The sequence below is a fragment of the Diplotaxodon limnothrissa genome, linkage group LG14, assembly GCF_057381915.1.
Source record: "Diplotaxodon limnothrissa isolate DT_005_m linkage group LG14, D_limnothrissa_male_GT1.1, whole genome shotgun sequence".
Classification (NCBI taxonomy): domain Eukaryota; kingdom Metazoa; phylum Chordata; class Actinopteri; order Cichliformes; family Cichlidae; genus Diplotaxodon; species Diplotaxodon limnothrissa.
The window spans coordinates 42,624,002-42,648,917 of record NC_140609.1 but is presented as its reverse complement, the minus strand read 5'-3'; the positions used below and the strand labels follow the sequence as shown (position 1 = coordinate 42,648,917).

The 24,916-nt window shown below is 40.3% G+C and overlaps 1 protein-coding gene across 1 annotated transcript in view; it reads right to left on the bottom strand.

The window, feature by feature from the left end:
- Positions 1 to 24,916, bottom strand: part of LOC146619625 (polypeptide N-acetylgalactosaminyltransferase 17-like) — a 28,670-nt gene that overhangs the window by 217 nt on the left and 3,537 nt on the right. The window contains 7 exon segments of the mRNA XM_085370249.1: positions 908 to 1,069; positions 4,566 to 4,661; positions 5,006 to 5,143; positions 5,313 to 5,498; positions 9,243 to 9,360; positions 9,860 to 10,057; positions 23,533 to 23,707. Of these exon segments, the coding sequence (XP_085226375.1) occupies positions 908 to 1,069; positions 4,566 to 4,661; positions 5,006 to 5,143; positions 5,313 to 5,498; positions 9,243 to 9,360; positions 9,860 to 10,057; positions 23,533 to 23,707 (1,073 nt within the window).

Below are 24,916 nucleotides of genomic sequence, written 5' to 3'. Positions count from 1 at the left end.
CAGTATGTAACCAGACCGGGCCTTATGTGAACTGTTGCAACCTCTTTCTTAAACAAATGGCACTAACTTTTTACCTTACATCTATATAAAATAAGTAAGGTCTCCCTATTTCCCTAAGACTTCTACGTCTGCAGGACTCTTCACTGCTTGTCCTGCTGTGTGACAAAGAATCGATGTGGCAGAAGGTCTGCAGCATCACTGTTCAAGCTCTCCTCTTCCCGTGCTACAGGCTGTAACTCTTTAGTTTTTAAAGGTTACCCAAACAGAACTAAAAGACCAACAGAAAATTGACTTACAAAAGGTTTTTCACATTAAAAGAAAAAGAGAATCAATGCCAAAGTAAAAGGTATATTGAGTCGCTTGTTACCCTTTAAGCAGTCTGGGTTTAGTTGTCTTAAGAGGACCCCTTATTTTCTAGCATAAATATAATTTTACAACAGTTATTGTTCATATTAATCATAGCCAAAGTCTCAATTTATGTGCAAATAATCCCCGTTAACCAGACTGCTTTGATTTCAGTAATAGCAGAGATGATATCCTAATATAGTCATCACAAACAGACAGATCTGTCCTACTGGTGTTAAAACCTTCTGTTTGTGAGGGTTTTAACACAAAGAAAGGTGGCTTCAACGGAGGTATTCGGAATATAAAGGCGGTTCTGTCAGATAAAGCATGAACTACGGGGCTGCAGCAATGCTGAGTATGAGAGAAATGAAGATTCATGCAAAGCTACTCTCATATTAGAGTCCAAGAGAAAAAAGAATGGACCCAGACATGAGCTCAATAGGTCCCTTTTAAAATCTGACATATAGATACTTTTCCTCTCAACTCTATGCCAGTAAATTTTAGTTTCTCTTATAAACACTCAGTTATATCATTGAAAAAGAGATTTCTTTACACTTCTGACCTGAGAGAAATGCCATGTCTTCTGTTTCACGTTGGTCACCTTTTCACAATTGAGGAGCTGAGGAAAGTTGCTCATCTGATCGTACACCACACAACGAGTGTCCTCACCAGTGCTGCCTAGGGGTCCCAGAAACAGCTGACCTTCTTTAGTGTAGCGTCCTAACTAAGAGGAAAACAGATACGTCACACATACAGTAAACGGAAAGTTACTGAACTGGCTGAGTGAATACTCTTCTCTTTATTAGCTAACGATGAAATAAGTATGTGATGATGTACAAGTTGAAGGTAACCTGGCAGGAATTTTCCTTGATTATGCAAGCTGTTGGGTTTTTTTTTTGCTGCTTTGAACAAGAGGATGGTGTTGTTCCCAATACTGCTGAGAGGCAAAACATGTCTTTGTTCTTCACTGAGTGCTAAACACAAAGATTTTCCTGTACATCACTGCTAATCACAGTGTTGTTTCAGCAGAGTTCTAACCCACATATAGCCCTAACATTTTATAAACACCAAATTCTGCAGTTTTCTCAACTTGACAGAAAGAAAAAGCAGAAGTGAGTCAGATTCTTCCCGCTCTGTTTTCTAACCTTTGTGTCTTTCACTTCAGCTTTTTCGTTCAGATTAATAGTAATTTCCACTTTAGCAGTGCAGATAAAACAGTTCCTTTGGTTGCATCTAGCTCTGAGGCTTTGAGTGTGCTGACGATAAAGACTGATTGGGAAATTGTTTATATCGCATTCTGTTCCTAACAAAGCATGAATAGTGGTTGCAATGCCTTGCAAAAGATATAAAGATAAAGCTTTCCATCAACCACCCAGTCAGCCCAGTTTGGGTCTTTTTGCAGAGTAACTGCATCCTGTTTGCAGTACATCATACAAAAGTTAGGTGATTTAACAGCGTTTGGACTCAAAATCTTAAAAAATCCCACTTGTGGTCCCTAGATGTCACTGCTTCTTCTTAAGAACAGAGTATTTATTAAAATGTTTTTCTAGTATCTTTGACCACTACAAGTTACATTCATCTTTTCACAGATATTCATATCGCACTTTATTTTATGCACTTATGTGCTTTATCTGTTTTGCATACACACCTACAGCCAGTCACCATTTAACCTAACGTGCATGTCATCGGACTGTGGGAGGAAGCCGGACTACCTGGAGAGAACCCACGCTAAGACACCATGGGGTCGCTTTTATCTCCGTGGAAGTGCAAGTGTGAAAAACTGGTGGTCTAATAAAAACTGAAGACTTTTTGTTCCATCAAAAGGATAACTTTAAAAAATGCAACTGAAGCATGTCTTGTGAAGAAAGTGTGATGCGGCTGTTCGATTTGTATTGTTGATTGTCATTTATGCTTAGAAATATTTACTTATATATGCTTAGAGTTTTGTAATTAATTGTAGATTGGTAGAGGTTTTGATCCTTGATAGTCTGCAAACTGTGTGTGTATTAGACAGCACTTTGGGAGCATGAGAGGTCATACCGTGTTTTATTGTTTTATGGTAGGATTAACGTAGTTGCGTCTGTTCTAGTCTAGTCTTTGTTTAGATGAACTGCAGGACTTCCTCACCGTGTTATCTAGGATGAACCATCTAGGGTGAGGGGGAGGCTACCCTCTTCCTGACCAAGGATGTTTGACCCTTTGATCAGCAGTCCACACACACACACACACACACACACACACACACACACACACACACACACACACACACACACACACACACACACGCACGCAGTAAGGATGGGCGGACATGTCTCAGCCTCCACCACTCTCAGCACTGGAGCCCCCCAGGGGTGTGTTCTGAGCCCCCTGCTGTACTCTTTGTACACATATGACTGTGTGGCCACTACCAGCTCCACCACCATCATCAAGTTTGCTGACGACACCGTCGTGGTGGGCCTGATCTCTGATAACAACGAGACGGCCTACCTGAAGGAGATTAGGAATCTGGAGAACTGGTGCCAGAGGAACAACCTCCTTCTAAACGTCAGTAAGACAAAGGAGCTGATAGTGGACTTCAGCACTAAGCAGGAGAGGAACTACCAGACCCCCGTCATCAACGAGTGCCCAGTGGAGAGAGTGGACAGCTTCAAATACCTCGGAGTTCACATCACGCAGGACCTGTCATGGTCCTGTCACATCAACACCGTGGTGAAAAAGGCCCGTCAGCGTCTCTACCACCTCAGACGCTTGAGAGACTTCCAACTGCCCTCCAAAGTGCTCAGGAACTTTTACTCGTGCACCATAGAGAGCATCCTGGCGGGAAACATCTTAACCTGGTTCGGGAACAGCACCATGCAGGACAGACGAGCTCTACAGAGGGTTGTGCGGTCAGCTGAGCGCACCATCCGCTCCGAGCTCCCTGACCTGCACTCAATCTACAGCAGGCGGTGCTGGACCAAGGCCAGGAAGATCGTGAAGGACCTCAGCCATCCCAACAACAGACTGTTCTCTCTGTTGAGGTCAGGAAAGCGATTCCGCTCCCTGAAGACCAACACAGAGAGACTGAGGAGGAGCTTCTTCCCGCAGGCGATACGGTCTCTCAATCACACCACCACACAGTACTGACCCACACATACAGTTCTTACACACACACTGGACTTTCTGGACTTTGTTTTTGCACAACACTGGTCACTATATTCTTCATTTCCGGTTAATACTTGTACAGCTGCTGTTATTGTGTATATATTTATTTATATTTAGATTTCTTCATACATTCTTATATAGTTCTATACTGTGTATTGGTGTATTTTGTTGTACAGTTATTTTATTTTCAACTTTAATTTATATATTTTATCTTATTCTTCCCAGTTAAATTTACCCTTCATTCTAATTTGTGTTGTACAGTTATTTCATTTTTAACCTTAATTTATATTTTATTCCTTCCTAGTTAAATTTACCCCTTTTTAATTTTTCATATTTATTTCCTACCTTATTCATAGCCTTTCCTTTTTTGTTTTCTTTAGGTCACGAGCAGTTGTCCAAGCATTTCACTACATATCGTACTGTGTATGACTGTGTATGTGACAAATAAAATTTGAATTTGAATTTATTACTCTTTGTGTGTATGTAGACGTCATATGTTAACGAACTTATGCATATTCATGTAACCTCAATAAAAGGACAGTGGTACGGGAGGACGGACGAGAGCAACTGGGGCCAAGCGAAGGAACGGCGATTGTCCGGTTCTCTCCCGTGCACGAGTAACATGAAGCTTGCCTACTTCGTGTCTTGCTTTGCAGTGTAATTATATTGCCTTTAACGTTCCAGCGGATGGGTTCAAGCTACAAACCTATCAGCGGCACTCATTTTTCCAGAATTGAATTGAAATTTTAGCTCCTTTAGCATTTTACCACTGAAGCCTTGACTTTCTGCCTAAAGCACCTGTTTACCACTGTGAGCTAAAAAGAGAGGCCCTTAGGGCTGAAGGGATGAAGAGCTGACACTGGCTGACTCAGGGCTTCAACACAAAAAGTGCAAGACACAATTTTATTCTGACAGCAGAACTCGCTCCTTGGAGGATTTCAGCTGAGCCTGTGATTGAGACACAGCTGCAAATCACATCACCGGAGAAGCTCACTGTATGTTTTCATGAGAAAGCAAAGCAACTGGAAAAAGATGGAGTATACTCTTTAGTATGGTGGTGAGGAAGAGTGTTGTACCTGAGGACCCCACCCATGGCATGGGTGCAGGGTGGCTGTGTGGTTCTCCTTCACACCCTGATCCATACACAGGTGGCTTGCTTTAGAATTGCGGACCTTAAATACACAAAAAAAAAGAGTCAGACTTAATTCATAAAATATGAATATTCCCCAAAATAATTACCGATTAAAAATGTATAAAGGCTAAAAACAAGGATGTGTCAGTGTGGATCAGACAAAGTTCTAAATCTCATTTATTTTCTATTAACAGCTGAGAAGATGTGGATGTACATGCTGTCTGAGTCCCTGCTTTCTTGTTATATTTTGGTCTGTGGAGGAGATACAAGTTTCTTAGGACTTTGTGTAAGTATCATTTATTTAATTTCAGTGGTTTAATTTGTACATCAGATCTTACATCTACAAACTTACTTTTTCCTGTGTCTTTGTCCTTCATGGCTCACCTCACCGTAGAACAGCGTATCGTTGTACCTCCTCATCTCTGGGTAAACGTTGTCTAGGTACCAGTGAAAGCTCTTACATTGCAGACTCTTCCTCAGTGCAACCCTCTGTGATATGTCTCCGTAATCAATACCGTGGTTCTGCAAGAGCAAAGGAAGTTATTATGCCTAAAGTCTCTACATAAATTGTGGAACCAAAAGAAAAACTGTTTGGCTCTGAACATGGACATCTGATAGTCACAAACAGACAAGCATGACTGACAGCATCCTCTCTAAGAGAGGTCTTGGTGCAGAAAAATGCCGTTCTCACCTCCATGGGGATGTTCCAGGCCAGGTAGACATTGGACTTGTACTCATCCATCCAGACCTCTGCCACACGCAGGGCATTAAGGCGTGTGTGGAAAGCTATGTTACTGTGGTAAGGTTTCTTCATTCGTGCAATATGAGCCACTCTGGAGCAAGGCAGCACCTCCATACTGCCTCCACACAGCCACACCTGTGGGTAGTAGGAGTATGAATTAAAGCTCACAATAATATACTGCTGGCTGCTGGGCAGCAGGAAATATAAATAGGCAGATGCACAGTCGCCGCGATGTCCTGATTTATAAAGTCAATTACAGCTAACAGCTGGAGCATAGAGCACCTGGAAGGACGTGTTTTCTTTGTGCTGGAACTAATGAAAGCTAAATCTGTACATTTAGAAGTCCTTCTCGGTTTTTCTTCTTGTTTTCTGTTATATAAAAAATATCTAATTGTTGCTTTTATTCATTTTTTTCTAGCCAACCTTAAGGGGCATCAAGAGGAGCTGAGGTTTTCGGCACTTCAGCACTGGGTTAACTTTTAAGCTCCAACTGTGAGTATACATACATAAATGCATGTTTTTTTACTTATATTGTTTGCTGTGACAACGTATCATCCAGAGCACTCTCCCAGTCAGCGAATACACCATGATGATTCCAGGCATGTCATTAAAGATCAACAAGAAGAGACGGTCAGAAGCACAAGTCATGCTTGAAGATGTGGCCAAAACATCTTCTACAGTTCACCATGCTATTTCCCAGCTTTGATGTAGGACAGCGGGCCAGAACAATAAGACATGAATGCTAGCATAGCCCCAAGAGCTACACAACAACAGAATAAAAAAAGAAGCATAAAAGCAAGCAGTTTACACAATCATAAAAGCATAAGACAACAAGTGAGTTTTGAGTTGGGACTTAAAGAGAGAGATGGAAGAGATATTTCTTAAATCAGGAGGTAGGGAATTCCAGAGTCGTGGAGCAGAGCAGCTGAAAGCCCTGCTCCCCATGGTGGCAAGACGGGGGGAAGGGACGGAGAGAGAAAGGGAAGAAGAAGATCTAAGACATCGAGATGGGGCAGTGATCTGAACCAGATCAGAGAGATATGGAGGAGAGAGATGATGAATAGCCTTAAATGTGTACAAGAGTATTTCTTCTTCCTGACCAAGATTCGTTCCTTTTGTTGCTTCTCATTAACAGAGGTCAAAGAAAGTATAATGATAAAGTGGAGAACTACTGGACATCATTCATTTTTGGTGCTAAAGGTTTAAGAATTAACTGCAGCAGAAGAGCTTCACCTGCTTGTGAAGTGGTTTAGAAAAGAAACCTCAGAGCATGAAGGTTGAATCAATTATCTCCTCATACAAACCACCCAGCAGCTGAGCTGAAAATGATATCAGAATGGCTAGAACAATGTTATGGTGCATCTAGAGCTACTGAAACAGCTCTTAATGCAAAACTTTAAAAAAGAGCTTTTTGACCTAGCAGACTTGCTATTGAAGAAATAGGAAGCTGAACAAGATAACTTCCTCCCAGGATCCTCTCTGGAAACAGCCAGTGGTACTCATCCCTTTTTCCAAAAGCTTCTACACAACCTCAGGAAAAATGGACATGCCCAAATAAGGGCATCATGTAGCTACAATCTCTAAGTTGATCAGTGGTGGAATCCAATGACCTAGCTGTAATCCTTACTTCATTCACAATGATAGCCATCAAAATCAGCAGGTCAAGACTGAGGTATCCTCTGCAGGTTTGGAGAACAAATGTGCAAAGCCAGCAACTGACCAATTAGGAACTATCCCAGCCACAGAAAAACACAGCCCTTAAACAAACACAGAGGCTTCAGAGGAAAACCCCTTGAAGAACAGATGAGAACAGGACATGGTGCTGTGAATTCATTCATGCAGGACTGTGAGTGAGATCAAACCACTGGACCCTGAATTGACCTCTCACTGTTAGGTAGAATTGTTGTGCACATCCACAAGCTTCAAAAGGAGATTAACTGCTCTCATAATGAATAATTTACCCAGAAAGTGGATCTCGGCAGGGTACTCACAGAAGAACTGAGCATCAAAATGGAAAAGAAAGAAGATTTAAGACACGTTAGGCATGGTTGTTGTTGACAGAAGGACTGGTCTGAGTATTTTGGAAACTCCTGATCTACTAGGATATTTCTGTATTACCATCTCTAGGGTTATCCCAAGGGATGGTCCAAAAAAGAGGAAATATCCAATGAGAGACAGTTCTCTGGGTGAAAATATCTTGTTGATACCAGACCCGACCAGAGACTGCTTTGAGCTGACAAGAAGGCAACAGTAAAACAGATAACTTCTTCTTAAAAACCACTTTTGCATTACTTTGAACCGTGAACCTTGAAGAATTTGGGCTAGAGCAGCAGAGGACCATATCAGGTGCTACTCTTGTGAGCTAACAGGAAAGTCTCCACAGTCAGGGGATCTCAATCAGATAGATCACGAGATTCCCATCGTGAATGCACAGCTGACAAATCTGCATCAACTGCATGAGGCCATCATGCCACGATCAATCTTTGAGGAATGTTTCCAGTACTTTGTTGAATCTATGCCATGAAGAATTAAAACAGCTCTGAAGGCAAAAGAGTGTCCAACCTAATACTGACAAGGTGTATCTAATAAAGTATCTGCTGAGTGTGTCCAACCCACGAGCCTTCTGCTGTGAACATAATGAAGACATGGATATCCAAGCTATCTGAACCCACGTCAAAGTGATGTGAGCGTAACAGAAACTTCAAACTGACAGGTCGCCAAACAATTGCACAGATGCAACCTATTTCACTCCTGACAAACATTCCTACTGGATAAAAAGTAGGTCCGTCAGTCTTTCTTCACACTGGGAACAATATGAAACATGTTCCATCCACAGATAAGGAGCACTACAAACAGAAAATGGGCACATAGGTTTTAAAGATAACCTATGTGTTTCTGTTACCCAAGGACACGGGTGCTAACCAACAGAGGGTATGCCAAAAAAAAACATTTTACTGCTCTCTGCCACACTCTAAGATAAATAAGCAGTACTATGATTTCATGTAAAAGATGTTGGACAACAACCATGCAAAATTGCCCCATAGAGGTGCTGATATCTACCGCTTAACATTCATTATCCCAAGAATCCTGTTAAAACCCAAACAGTCATTGATTCAAGTGCTTGTTATGAAAGAGTTTCTCTGAATGAGGGCCTTCTCCCTGGACACATCCAAACAATCCTCTTGTAAGGGTTGTAGTGAAATGTAGAAATGTTGTTGTCGCAGGGCAACTCTGGATATGTGTCCCACTGCTTTGTAGTAAAAGAGGAACAGAAAGAAATGTGGTTCTTGAGATGTGACATTGTGGGCTAGATTCATGTCTTTGCTAATACTTCATCTCCAGCAGTTGTAATATATTTATAGGTGCGTTGAAGCTGAATTTTAGCTGTTTTATTGCATCTGTACACGTTTACTTATCTAGACTTAATTTTGGGGGGAATCTTGATATTTTTGATGACAAGATATAAGAACTTTCCATTTCAGATTCAAGTTATGACCAAGTCAACTCAAAGACAAGGCAACCGTTTTTGTCTTTCTAAAAATATTTGATTGTTTAGCTTGCTGGATAAAAGCCAACACACTCGGGTTGTGAAAATGTTTGACGTTATTTTTTCAGGAAAAATCTAATAACCTTGCAGAAAAACAAAAGACTCTCCAATCTCTCAAAATGTACAGAAACAAACTCCAACCTTCCTGCTCTGCTCTACGTGACCTATTTATCTCCATTGCCCTGCTGTGAGCTGCTCACACAGGACTGGTCCTCCAGGACTCTTAATGGGGCCTCATCAGTGGTGCCACGCTACGGTGGCCACTGCTCCACTTAAAACCTACAGGGGTAAAGAGGGAGCAGGAACAAGAGGAAACTGGGTGACACACAAACCCTGATGCCTAGTTCGATGTTCTCCCCTCCGTAGACGTCCATGCCTGAGTCGAGTAGACCGAGTTCTCCAAAGTAGTCCCGATTGGCCACAAAGGAGCATCCAATCATGGCAGGCGTCCTGCAGCCAGGAAAACACACTATCATGTGACACTGAGCGTTTGCAAACACCAGAATGTGTTTTTTTGTGGCTTTATCTGATGTTTATTTTGGAGTACTTTTCTACAACCCAAATCTCCACTATGCAAAGTTTCACACTTTATATTTCAGCCTATTATGTGGAGGGTAAATCTAAACATTTTTGTGCATACTCATGCAATTTATTCTTATTTTTAATTAAAGAATGGAAGGAAATCCAATTTAACACAAATATATGGGTGATAATCAGATAATTAAAATCCTATTTTCACCACTCTCTAATTTAGGCTGTAATTTTTTTATTGCTTTAATGAAGTCTGGTTTCCCATCAGGAGCTTTTTTTCTTGTTTTCCCCTAATCTTCCCCAAAACTAAAAAAAGAACTTGGTGGCAGTTTTATTGAAAATCTTAAAGAAGTGGAAAAAAATACATCTCAGAAGTGTGAGATCTGTGTTCACGTTTAAATGGGAGAAGCTGGCATACCTTATTGGTGCAGACATGTCTCCCTCCTCCCACCACTCTTTGGGTGGATTAATGTACATGCACCACAGTTCCCAGTTGTAGCCATGGCCAGAGTTCTCATAGCGCTCCACCTCAAAGGTATCGTGCTTGATGTTGTCGATTGACGGCAAGATAATCCTCTTGTGGTTTTCTTTTATTCTAGCTAGAACTGGTTCTGACCTGAAAAAAGTGCAAACACACACACACTCACACATTTAGTTGACTTTACTTTGTGCAGAAACAAAGTTTATAACATCTTTTAAGAGCACCACTTTTTTCATCCACTTCAGTCAAATAGAAAGTTCCTTGTGTCGTCCCAGTTTTATCACTAATTCTGTTTGATTCAGCCGAGTTGAGCTCTGCAGGGGGCAGTGAGAGAACTGCACGGTATACCTTAAGTTATGCACTGAGCTCGAAAATGAGATCCACAAAAAGACATCAACAGGATGTGGCAGTTGTCTTAGCGGGGTTAATAAGGTCCCTCATTGCATGCTAATTTCTTGACAGTATTTAGCCTTTGATTCAGTTCACCACCAAGCGCTCAGCTTTTTTGAATTAGTACAAAACCTTCATTTTTTATGGTTACTAAAAATTTACTTTTACGACAAGTTCTCCAAGAGGGGTCCTGTTTTGGTGTGTGTTTTATGTGTGCTTGTGATGTTTTTTTTTAAATAAAATCCGTTCAACCTGATCCCACAGCCTCAAGTGTCTCATTTTAAAACTTCTCAGGCGTGAAATAGCTTGGCTCTTCCTTTTATGCAGCTTCAGCTATCCTTTGTCTTCTCTTTCCATGGTTTCTTTGCACTTTGTAGCACTCTTTTAACACTGATACCCAAAGCTCTATTATTGTCATTGTTGTTATCATGAATAAGTAGAGAGATACTCCCATACGGTTTATGACAAAATTTAATCCGAAGTGATTGATGGCCCTAATCATGACCTTTTGACCTCGCCCCTCCCCCCCGGAAGCGAGTAATGACCGTGACGAATTGCATCCGGAGAAGGGGGGGGGGGCGGGAACCCCCCGACATCCGGAGAAGGGGGGGCGAACCCCGGAAGCGCGCCATCTGTCGCTAAGCGTGTCGAATTGCATCCTGAGAAGGGAGGGGGGGTAAACCTCCAGAAGCGCGCCATCTGTTGTTGGGAAAAAAAAAGAAAAAAGTTTTTAGAGGGAGGAGAATAAAAGCAGAGAGGAGGAGTTCACAATTTCTAAGCCTCAGACACACAAGATGGATTTCATTCTGCAGCCCAGCAGCTCTCCTGTGTCCGATGAGATCTGCTCTCCCAAAGAAGAAGGCTTTGAATATGCCATATTCAAATACAGCATATTTACTAAGGAAGGCCTCGATCCGGACCTTATGACACTTCCGGAAATACTCCGGAATTGTCTAGTCATTTTCAGACCTGATGCGTCATGTTCCATATACATGAGGGGAGGGGTTTGGTTCCTGAAGCACAGCGGTGATGCAGCAGCTGATTTTGTGCTGTATAGAGAGACAGAGCGGCAGCTAGTTTTCCGCAAACTCATAGTCTGAATTCTGTTTCAATATTATGACGATTTTCTCTGTATTTCTTAATGGGAATAAAGAGTGACTTCCTGTAGAGATTTCAATAGTATTTTATTTTCCTATAATACAGACGCAGTAAAAAAAACCTTTAAGATGATCTGCCTAGCAACAAATTGCATTTTTAGGCTACACCATAGCTTGTGATGAAAAGAAGAACTTTCTATCCGCTTGTAACCTACAGGCTGCCTACCCCGTATGTGTAAAAATGAATAAATATCCCTTAGTGAATACTTTTCTTTGAATACTACTTTTCCTTTTGAGAATCCCTTTTACAAGGGACTGAAAAAACAAACCATAATTGCCGTGACAGGCGATCTTGTTTCACACACACACACACACACACACACACACACACACACACACACACACACACACACACACACACACACACACCGCGGGTCAAGGAGGAGTGAGATATCAGATATCAGTTTTTTCTCAATGCTTATAACCTATAACGCGCCCCCCAAAACAATATTATTATTATTAAAACATCTATAAGGTAGGTTTTGCGCAGCCTGCTCCTTGTCAGACCAAAGTTTTTTTCTTCATTACTTTTAGCTACTTTTACACTGGGTTTTCTCAATAGACAGAAAATGAAAATGAGGAGTCAACAGCCGATATTATCATTGCTTGTAACCCGGTAAATAATTTCGTACATCTCCCCATAAAATAAGCCTTAGTGGAAAAAAGCTCATATTCGAATAAGTTTATTCCCCTCTGTGGGAAAGAGTTTTTTTCTCAGAGTCAACCATGAGGCGAGTTTTGTCAACAGCAATTGTCCATTTGGTAAAACAAATATCCGCCTCTAAGTCGTATTTTACCGTTGCAGAATGTGGAAAACAGACAGCCCTCACAGGAGGCACCCAGGGGCCCACCTCACACACCATAGTTAAAATATTTAAATTTCAACTAAATTTGTAGTAATGATCGGATTTCCTCACTTATCTACACCACACTCCTTGATTTCTTATCGTTTCTTATCGTTCCTCTGTCCCTTAATAGAAACTATCCTCCCTTTCAGTTGTCTTTTGCACTTCCATATCGCAAAGCAGTTACTGTAGGTTATTTTCTGCTTATGCATTAATGTAATTAATTAACTTATTTATCCTTAAGTACGGTAATGACTTGAGTTCTAATGCTTTTTGTCTCTTGAGTTAGCCGTCAATGTGGGATTTTTTTACCCTTTTGTTCAGTTAAAGCTGCCTTTCATTCTTCAACGCAGCTTAAACTCTAATAGGTAAGCTTTCTTGTAATTTCTTAGTTCTGCAGGCTTCTTGAAAGACATCCGAGACTCTTCTTTGGATGCTGGATGCCTTTTGTTTTGTTTTCTGTCAAGATGATCCCACACTGCTTCGATTATCTTGAGGTTCGAACCCTGGAGAGATCAATCCATGACTGATGCGTTGTTTCATCCAGGCATACTTTGACTACAATGGCAGTATGTTTGCGATCATTGTCGTACTGAAAGTTGCTGCCAATCAGACATTACTTGGTATTACATGGTCGATCAAAATCTGGTGGAACTTTTCTACATTCATAATTTGATTAATTTGGATAAGAGCTCCAACAACACTGGCTGAAATCCAGCCTCAAAGCACGGTAGAGTATCCACGCTGTGTTAAAGACGGCTATAGACATTCACTGTTGTATCTCTCTTCGGACCTCTTCCATGCATATTTCAAATTTGGATTCATTACTCCATAAGACATATTACAGCTGATTTCTTTTTCCAGTCAATTTCTTGTGTAATTTGGCACACCTCAGCCTTATTTTTCTCTGTTCTCCTTCCTTAAGAATGGCTTATTAACAGCCACCCTTCCAACTCAGATAACTTTTGATGAAATGTTTACAGCACTTGAGTTACTCGCCACGGCCATCCTAAATGCTAAGAACACTAAACTTTAATTCTAAATTACGTTAACCAGAAAAAACAAGCCAAAGTCGAGATGTTGCTGAGCTGACCTGTGCTATGCTATGCCTTCTAAAGCACGTATAATGTAAACAGAACTGGTCTTTGCACAGAAGCCTGTGGAGCTTCATAATTAACCTCAGTGTGTGAAGAGCACTCTCCATTTAATAATAGCTGTAATAAAATGTTATGGCCGACGGTGTTAAACGCTGCACTTGGGTCTAGCAGGGAAGATTTCAACTTTTCAATACGAATGAAGGCTGAAAACTGATTAGATTAATGTCTGATGATCTTTTCTGTGCTTCTTCAAGTTTGTAACACCAAACATATTAAAGGATGATGTAAGGCTCACAGGAAGAGTTTAATTAGACACACATTTACTATTTTCTTTATACTCTTTCTTTCTTGACATGTTTAATATGATTACTATCAGAGGAGAAAATGACCCTTGTGTAGTTTAAAAAAGTTTTATTTAATCAAACTGTAATGTTGTTGAACTCTGACGGACGTGTCTTTTAATCTTGTCAACAAATCCTTAATCATCTAAATCTGCCATTTATCATCTAGTAAAATGTTCCCTCTGCTTCTGCTGCACATCTCCCCGGACACTCTCCGCTTCACCTGTCCTGTGCAGGTGGTCCAACCCCTGCCTGCCTCCTTAAACTGGGGTGTTTAAATCTCTTTACCTCTGTTGTGAACTTCACACAAAGTTTGTGGTAACAAAATCAAACTGACGAGGATCTCGTTTGAAAAACACACACTCACGAGACAAAATAAAAACAGACTGCTCAAAGCAAAAGCAGAGCCCTCACAGCTGGTAGTACAAAACACAGCGACAACATGCGTATTAGATACCCTCAGTGCCAGAAGCATAAATATGAAAAAATGTGATCACCAAGAGTATCCTAACAACGGCGTTGAGGTGGGTGTTACAGTAAAAAAAAAAAGTAGCCAAATTTTCATCTGAAAATGTTGAATTTTAGTAAAAACAATGCTCTGTAGTTTGATACTGTCGTTACAGACTAAGCAGATGTTTAAAGCCTTCGGACGCTCATTTGAAACGCACTCATTCTCCTTATCAGCTGGAAACATTAAAGCCGTAAAATGACTTTTTCAAACGGATAAAAACTATTGAACAACAGCAATGTTGAGCCTGTTCCAAAATTTGGATGTACATGTGTTGAAGGTGTGGGTCTTGTTGAATTATTAAACATACATTCTTTAATTTTTCGAGCCACAAAAACAACAACTTTTAATTTTCTTCTGCTTGAGTATCGGCCTCGGGTAGCTCTACTTATCATTGCTCAGTCAGTTGTCTGTTTGTGCTACTTTTTTAAGGAGCAGCGTATTATTGGTAAGGGTGACTTTATGTGTTTAGCTACTTAAGTGGAAGTACTGTGGATAGTTTTACCTTACATACATAGATCTACCAATACAGCTTCTGAGGTAACTGTTTACAAAATGTTATAATCTATTCAAAGGTTCTTTGCAATTTTACATTGATAAACATTATCCTTAACACATTTGGCCCACATAAAGTACTATGGCCATCACACTGTCATTTAGAATTGTTTAAATAACTCCTGTCTTAAGTCCTTCCATCAAAAAAAAAAAAAAAAAAAAAAAAAAAACATGGTTCACTTTTACATCACAAAATGTTAGAAATATAAGTCGTTCATAACAAACTGAAAGGTTGGGAGTTTAAAAATCCAAACCGATGGAAGAATCAGAATCAGAATACTTTATTGATCCCTGGGGGAAATTATTTTTTGTTACAGTGCTCCATTATAAACCAACATTAAGACAAGACAGACAATACACTAACTAAGAATAGTACAATATATACATATATATACATACATACATACATACATACATAAGTCACTCATAAATAAATAGCTGGAAAAGAAACATGTGTAGCTGTAGCAGCAAACAGTGTGTTAAGTGGATGCGTTGTACAGGGAGATGGCCACAGGCAGGAAAGATTTCCTGTGTCGTTCAGTGGTGCTTTTCGGTAATCTCAGTCTCTCACTGAACGTGCTCCTGTGACTGACCAGCATGTCATGGAGTGGGTGGGAGGTGTTATCCAACATTGTCTTTATCTTGGACAGCATCCGCCTCTCCGACACCACCTTGAGGGTGTCCAGCTCCATCCCCACAACATTGCTGGCCTTACGGATCAGTTTATCGAGTCTGTTGGCATCTGCGACCCTCAGCCTGCTCCCCCAGCATGCAACAGCATAGAGGATCGCACTGGCCACAACAGACTCATAGAAAACTCATAGAAAATAGGAAGCAGAAGTAGAAGACTATAACGTCTCAGAGCACACGGTGTCTATTATTGTGTAGACATGTATAAATAAGAGCTTAATAAAGATGCTTAATTTCTTAAGAAATAAACAGGTGGAGTGATCTTTATCAAAAGTGGATGTTGCATCTGTGGCTAAACCACTGTACCCAAAAAAACTTTAAAAATCTACTGTGTGTGAGGCTGTGTAAGTAAAGCTTGCCCTTCACACCCGCGTGTAATAAACCATTTGTTGGGGGGTTGTGGATTTGGCACCTCAGCATTGTGAAAGTGGGGAAACATGTTTCTGGCTGTGCATAAGATTTCTGCTTACAACTTAGAATCTCAGTTCTAAATGAAATTCAGATGTTTTTTTTAAGTATGGCTAATGTATTATTTGACTTCTAAGACACACACACACACACACACACACACACACACACACACACACACACACACACACACACACAAGAACAACACAGAGAAGAAGAAGAGGGGGTCGTTTTACTACGCATCATAAAAACGCAATCATTCATAACATGGACAGTGAGAAGTAAAACTCGTCGTCTTACCACATGTTATATTCTGTAAACTTAAAATAATCCGCAGAAATTAGAGTTTAGTGTTTTAATTCATCTATTAAAAAACACGAGTCAACATTACTGAAGTGACGCTTTAACGATGCGTCTTATCATCGTGTTTATGATGATAAAACATGTTCTCTCGTTAGTAGATGTCTGCGCTGTCACTTGTCACGAAAATGTTCAGAGCCAGGGTTCCTCTTTAATTACCATTGATCGTTAATAGGGTCACAAAAGATTTGTCGCATTATCCCCATAAACAAAATGCTTTTATAGAAATCATTGTGATACAAATATTTAGATTCTTGATTCACAATGTGCACGAACTCAAAATCTTTAGAGGTTCATATTTATAAAGTATCGCAAATAATACATTTATACCATTGTATGAGCTACACTTCTTGTAAAAACTGATTGAAAAAAGCTCCTGTCGTGACCTTCCTTCTGTGAGGACACACACACACACACACACACACACACACACACACACACACACACACACACACACACACACACAGAGAGAGGGAGAGGGGGGGGGGAGATCATTAGGATTGGAGGCGTTTTTTGGATTTTCACTTATTGTCGGCTTTACAGTCACATAAAATTCATTCCAATTTTTTGCCTTTGCTTCAATTAAGGTGTTTCTTTAAATCTACAGCAGCTCCCTTTTCAAAAGGTTTACTGACAACTGACAACGATCAATAGCAGCATACGTGGGGGGAAGAGTATGAGTCTTACGGTGACAGCGGGGCCGTGGGAGCCGGAGGGAGGGGTGAGGGTCCGCGCTAAATTTGCAAAGTTACTGATTTAAAAATTATATTTTTGAATTTTTAATTGCATGACAAACATACGATAGACTCTTGAGCATATTTATATAGCTAAATACACAACGGTATAACCGTGCTAAATAAAAGAGGTCCAAGTACCAAAGCACTCTAATGCAAGCCTCTAAACTGCATGTTGATAAGTACGTGAAGCGTACCTCTACAGCTGAAAACAGATTGTATCCATACTTTGAGGATCTGCTGAATTGTTTTTTTTTTTTTGATGAACTGCAGATGATGATGAATTCCTCTTTATTGTAGAAACAGTCCCTAAGCTGTTGTTGCTCATACTTACCGAGTTCCCTAGCTACTTCCTTACTATGTCAGTAAACCTTTTGAAAAGGGAGCTGCTGTAGATTTAAAGAAACACCTTAATTGAAGCAAAGGCAAAAAATTGGAATGAATTTTATGTGACTGTAAAGCCGACAATAAGTGAAAATCCAATCACAGAAGGAAGGTCACGACAGTATCAGTAAATATGAACCTCTAAAGATTTTGAGTTCGTGCACATTGTGAATCAAGAATCTAAATATTTGTATCACAATGATTTCTATAAAAGCATTTTGTTTATGGGGATAATGCGACAAATCTTTTGTGACCCTATTAACGATCAATGGTAATTAAAGAGGAACCCTGGCTCTGAACATTTTCGTGACAAGTGACAGCGCAGACATCTACTAACGAGAGAACATGTTTTATCATCATAAACACGATGATAAGACGCATCGTTAAAGCGTCACTTCAGTAATGTTGACTCGTGTTTTTTAATAGATGAATTAAAACACTAAACTCTAATTTCTGCGGATTATTTTAAGTTTACAGAATATAACATGTGGTAAGACGACGAGTTTTACTTCTCACTGTCCATGTTATGAATGATTGCGTTTTTATGATGCGTAGTAAAACGACCCCCTCTTCTTCTTCTCTGTGTTGTTCTTGTGTGTGTGTGTGTGTGTGTGTGTGTGTGTGTGTGTGTGTGTCTTAGAAGTCAAATAATACATTAGCCATACTTAAAAAAACATCTGAATTTCATTTAGAACTGAGATTCTAATTTGTAAGCAGAAATCTTATGCACAGCCAGAAACATGTTTCCCCACTTTCACAATGCTGAGGTGCCAAATCCACAACCCCCCAACAAATGGTTTATTACACGCGGGTGTGAAGGGCAAGCTTTACTTACACAGCCTCACACACAGTAGATTTTTAAAGTTTTTTTGGGTACAGTGGTTTAGCCACAGATGCAACATCCACTTTTGATAAAGATCACTCCACCTGTTTATTTCTTAAGAAATTAAGCATCTTTATTAAGCTCTTATTTATACATGTCTACACAATAATAGACACCGTGTGCTCTGAGACGTTATAGTCTTCTACTTCTGCTTCCTATTTTCTATGAGTTTTCTATGAGTCTGTTGTGGCCAGTGCGATCCTCTATGCTGTTGCATGCTGGGGGAGCAGGCTGAGGGTCGCAGATGCCAACAGACTCGATAAACTGATCCGTAAGGCCAGCAATGTTGTGGGGATGGAGCTGGACACCCTCAAGGTGGTGTCGGAGAGGCGGATGCTGTCCAAGATAAAGACAATGTTGGATAACACCTCCCACCCACTCCATGACATGCTGGTCAGTCACAGGAGCACGTTCAGTGAGAGACTGAGATTACCGAAAAGCACCACTGAACGACACAGGAAATCTTTCCTGCCTGTGGCCATCTCCCTGTACAACGCATCCACTTAACACACTGTTTGCTGCTACAGCTACACATGTTTCTTTTCCAGCTATTTATTTATGAGTGACTTATGTATGTATGTATGTATGTATGTATATATATGTATATATTGTACTATTCTTAGTTAGTGTATTGTCTGTCTTGTCTTAATGTTGGTTTATAATGGAGCACTGTAACAAAAAATAATTTCCCCCAGGGATCAATAAAGTATTCTGATTCTGATTCTTCCATCGGTTTGGATTTTTAAACTCCCAACCTTTCAGTTTGTTATGAACGACTTATATTTCTAACATTTTGTGATGTAAAAGTGAACCATGTTTTTTTTTTTTTTTTTTTTTTTTTTTGATGGAAGGACTTAAGACAGGAGTTATTTAAACAATTCTAAATGACAGTGTGATGGCCATAGTACTTTATGTGGGCCAAATGTGTTAAGGATAATGTTTATCAATGTAAAATTGCAAAGAACCTTTGAATAGATTATAACATTTTGTAAACAGTTACCTCAGAAGCTGTATTGGTAGATCTATGTATGTAAGGTAAAACTATCCACAGTACTTCCACTTAAGTAGCTAAACACATAAAGTCACCCTTACCAATAATACGCTGCTCCTTAAAAAAGTAGCACAAACAGACAACTGACTGAGCAATGATAAGTAGAGCTACCCGAGGCCGATACTCAAGCAGAAGAAAATTAAAAGTTGTTGTTTTTGTGGCTCGAAAAATTAAAGAATGTATGTTTAATAATTCAACAAGACCCACACCTTCAACACATGTACATCCAAATTTTGGAACAGGCTCAACATTGCTGTTGTTCAATAGTTTTTATCCGTTTGAAAAAGTCATTTTACGGCTTTAATGTTTCCAGCTGATAAGGAGAATGAGTGCGTTTCAAATGAGCGTCCGAAGGCTTTAAACATCTGCTTAGTCTGTAACGACAGTATCAAACTACAGAGCATTGTTTTTACTAAAATTCAACATTTTCAGATGAAAATTTGGCTACTTTTTTTTTTTACTGTAACACCCACCTCAACGCCGTTGTTAGGATACTCTTGGTGATCACATTTTTTCATATTTATGCTTCTGGCACTGAGGGTATCTAATACGCATGTTGTCGCTGTGTTTTGTACTACCAGCTGTGAGGGCTCTGCTTTTGCTTTGAGCAGTCTGTTTTTATTTTGTCTCGTGAGTGTGTGTTTTTCAAACGAGATCCTCGTCAGTTTGATTTTGTTACCACAAACTTTGTGTGAAGTTCACAACAGAGGTAAAGAGATTTAAACACCCCAGTTTAAGGAGGCAGGCAGGGGTTGGACCACCTGCACAGGACAGGTGAAGCGGAGAGTGTCCGGGGAGATGTGCAGCAGAAGCAGAGGGAACATTTTACTAGATGATAAATGGCAGATTTAGATGATTAAGGATTTGTTGACAAGATTAAAAGACACGTCCGTCAGAGTTCAACAACATTACAGTTTGATTAAATAAAACTTTTTTAAACTACACAAGGGTCATTTTCTCCTCTGATAGTAATCATATTAAACATGTCAAGAAAGAAAGAGTATAAAGAAAATAGTAAATGTGTGTCTAATTAAACTCTTCCTGTGAGCCTTACATCATCCTTTAATATGTTTGGTGTTACAAACTTGAAGAAGCACAGAAAAGATCATCAGACATTAATCTAATCAGTTTTCAGCCTTCATTCGTATTGAAAAGTTGAAATCTTCCCTGCTAGACCCAAGTGCAGCGTTTAACACCGTCGGCCATAACATTTTATTACAGCTATTATTAAATGGAGAGTGCTCTTCACACACTGAGGTTAATTATGAAGCTCCACAGGCTTCTGTGCAAAGACCAGTTCTGTTTACATTATACGTGCTTTAGAAGGCATAGCATAGCACAGGTCAGCTCAGCAACATCTCGACTTTGGCTTGTTTTTTCTGGTTAACGTAATTTAGAATTAAAGTTTAGTGTTCTTAGCATTTAGGATGGCCGTGGCGAGTAACTCAAGTGCTGTAAACATTTCATCAAAAGTTATCTGAGTTGGAAGGGTGGCTGTTAATAAGCCATTCTTAAGGAAGGAGAACAGAGAAAAATAAGGCTGAGGTGTGCCAAATTACACAAGAAATTGACTGGAAAAAGAAATCAGCTGTAATATGTCTTATGGAGTAATGAATCCAAATTTGAAATATGCATGGAAGAGGTCCGAAGAGAGATACAACAGTGAATGTCTATAGCCGTCTTTAACACAGCGTGGATACTCTACCGTGCTTTGAGGCTGGATTTCAGCCAGTGTTGTTGGAGCTCTTATCCAAATTAATCAAATTATGAATGTAGAAAAGTTCCACCAGATTTTGATCGACCATGTAATACCAAGTAATGTCTGATTGGCAGCAACTTTCAGTACGACAATGATCGCAAACATACTGCCATTGTAGTCAAAGTATGCCTGGATGAAACAACGCATCAGTCATGGATTGATCTCTCCAGGGTTCGAACCTCAAGATAATCGAAGCAGTGTGGGATCATCTTGACAGAAAACAAAACAAAAGGCATCCAGCATCCAAAGAAGAGTCTCGGATGTCTTTCAAGAAGCCTGCAGAACTAAGAAATTACAAGAAAGCTTACCTATTAGAGTTTAAGCTGCGTTGAAGAATGAAAGGCAGCTTTAACTGAACAAAAGGGTAAAAAAATCCCACATTGACGGCTAACTCAAGAGACAAAAAGCATTAGAACTCAAGTCATTACCGTACTTAAGGATAAATAAGTTAATTAATTACATTAATGCATAAGCAGAAAATAACCTACAGTAACTGCTTTGCGATATGGAAGTGCAAAAGACAACTGAAAGGGAGGATAGTTTCTATTAAGGGACAGAGGAACGATAAGAAACGATAAGAAATCAAGGAGTGTGGTGTAGATAAGTGAGGAAATCCGATCATTACTACAAATTTAGTTGAAATTTAAATATTTTAACTATGGTGTGTGAGGTGGGCCCCTGGGTGCCTCCTGTGAGGGCTGTCTGTTTTCCACATTCTGCAACGGTAAAATACGACTTAGAGGCGGATATTTGTTTTACCAAATGGACAATTGCTGTTGACAAAACTCGCCTCATGGTTGACTCTGAGAAAAAAACTCTTTCCCACAGAGGGGAATAAACTTATTCGAATATGAGCTTTTTTCCACTAAGGCTTATTTTATGGGGAGATGTACGAAATTATTTACCGGGTTACAAGCAATGATAATATCGGCTGTTGACTCCTCATTTTCATTTTCTGTCTATTGAGAAAACCCAGTGTAAAAGTAGCTAAAAGTAATGAAGAAAAAAACTTTGGTCTGACAAGGAGCAGGCTGCGCAAAACCTACCTTATAGATGTTTTAATAATAATAATATTGTTTTGGGGGGCGCGTTATAGGTTATAAGCATTGAGAAAAAACTGATATCTGATATCTCACTCCTCCTTGACCCGCGGTGTGTGTGTGTGTGTGTGTGTGTGTGTGTGTGTGTGTGTGTGTGTGTGTGTGTGTGTGTGTGTGTGTGTGTGTGTGTGTGAAACAAGATCGCCTGTCACGGCAATTATGGTTTGTTTTTTCAGTCCCTTGTAAAAGGGATTCTCAAAAGGAAAAGTAGTATTCAAAGAAAAGTATTCACTAAGGGATATTTATTCATTTTTACACATACGGGGTAGGCAGCCTGTAGGTTACAAGCGGATAGAAAGTTCTTCTTTTCATCACAAGCTATGGTGTAGCCTAAAAATGCAATTTGTTGCTAGGCAGATCATCTTAAAGGTTTTTTTTACTGCGTCTGTATTATAGGAAAATAAAATACTATTGAAATCTCTACAGGAAGTCACTCTTTATTCCCATTAAGAAATACAGAGAAAATCGTCATAATATTGAAACAGAATTCAGACTATGAGTTTGCGGAAAACTAGCTGCCGCTCTGTCTCTCTATACAGCACAAAATCAGCTGCTGCATCACCGCTGTGCTTCAGGAACCAAACCCCTCCCCTCATGTATATGGAACATGACGCATCAGGTCTGAAAATGACTAGACAATTCCGGAGTATTTCCGGAAGTGTCATAAGGTCCGGATCGAGGCCTTCCTTAGTAAATATGCTGTAATTGAATATGGCATATTCAAAGCCTTCTTCTTTGGGAGAGCAGATCTCATCGGACACAGGAGAGCTGCTGGGCTGCAGAATGAAATCCATCTTGTGTGTCTGAGGCTTAGAAATTGTGAACTCCTCCTCTCTGCTTTTATTCTCCTCCCTCTAAAAACTTTTTTCTTTTTTTTTCCCAACAACAGATGGCGCGCTTCCGGAGGTTTACCCCCCCTCCCTTCTCAGGATGCAATTCGACACGCTTAGCGACAGATGGCGCGCTTCCGGGGTTCGCCCCCCCTTCTCCGGATGTCGGGGGGTTCCCGCCCCCCCCCCCTTCTCCGGATGCAATTCGTCACGGTCATTACTCGCTTCCGGGGGGGAGGGGGGAGGTCAAAAGGTCATGATTAGGGCCATCAATCACTTTGGATTAAATTTTGTCATAAACCGTATGGGAGTATCTCTCTATAAGTTATTCCAATGTTCATACATTTGGCAAAGATATGTTTTTTTCCAGATTTAATTTTGAGTACATGTCATTTTTGTTTTTGAATGCTGTGTTTCACTTTAATTTACACTAAAATAAGCCTTTTTCCAAATACCAAAAATTCACTCCTGACTGTTAATAACACCGTGCTTCCCGCTAGATGATAGGACCCACTCACCATGATGGGGTGAACTCCACATGGGCATCAAAAAATCCTGTCACCTCAGCAGTGGCTACCTTCCAACCCTCGATCCTGGCCCTGATCAATCCCTCTCTCTTTTGGTTCCTTACAATCTTCACCAGGCCGGGATAGCGTTTGTTCACATACTCCTCCAGTGGACCTTTCAGTTGCTCTACAGTTCAGAAAATGAAGATAACACATCAAACAAAACAAGTCAGAAATGCTTATAAAGACTGATCTTTAGTTGATCTTTGAATCTGCAGTTTAGCTTATAATCTGCACATCTATCCTTGAACAGTCTGCCAGCTGGAGTTTTCCAGTATTTGATCTGATGTCAGGACTAATAAAGCCTGAAAAGAATATATCACCATTGCAGCTAAGTTGGCGAGTTTAAGAAGAATCCCTACATGCTAAAGAAAGTGCTTGTATTTTTTTCTTAGCTTCTCTAACATCAGATCCATTGCAGCCCTCTTTACTGAAGAAAGGAGGAAAAAAAGAAAAATGCTGTTCCAGAGTCCCCTCTGGCAGCAACAATCAAAGCCTGACACATTATGCCTAGCTTGCATAATTATTTTCATGCAATCACAATAATTGGAATTCATGTCGATAAATATGAAAGGACAGCAGAGTGAGCTTAAGCAACCATTCCCAGTATGACAACTCTTTTGTCTCACTTCTCTCACTGGCAGCCTGCACTCCTTTATAAACCTCACATCAAGCCTTAGTATTGGTTGTGTGAAACAACATGATAAGAACACAAAGGGCAACCCACTAAGCACTAAATGGTAAATGGCCTGCATTTGTATAGCGCTTTTCTAGTCCCTAAGGACCCCAAAGCGCTTCACACTACATAATAAGTATTTGGTCAATAACAAAAATACAACTCAATACTTTGTAACATAACCTTTGTTGGCAATAACAGAGGTCAAACGTTTACTATAGGTCTTTACCAGGTTTGCACACACAGTAGCTGGTATTTTGGCCCATTCCTCCATGCAGATCTTCTCGAGAGCAGTGATGTTTTGGGGCTGTCGCCGAGCAACACGGACTTTCAACTCCCGCCACAGATTTTCTATGGGGTTGAGGTCTGGAGACTGGCTAGGCCACTCCAGGACTTTCAAATGCTTCTTACGGAGCCACTCCTTTGTTGCCCGGGTGGTGTGTTTTGGATCATTGTCATGTTGGAAGACCCAGCCTCGTTTCATCTTCAAAGTTCTCACTGATGGAAGGAGGTTTTGGCTCAAAATCTCACGATACATGGCCCCATTCATTCCGTCCTTAACACGGATCAGTCGTCCTGTCCCCTTGGCAGAAAAACAGCCCCATAGCATGATGTTTCCACCCCCATGCTTCACAGTAGGTATGGTGTTCTTGGGATGCA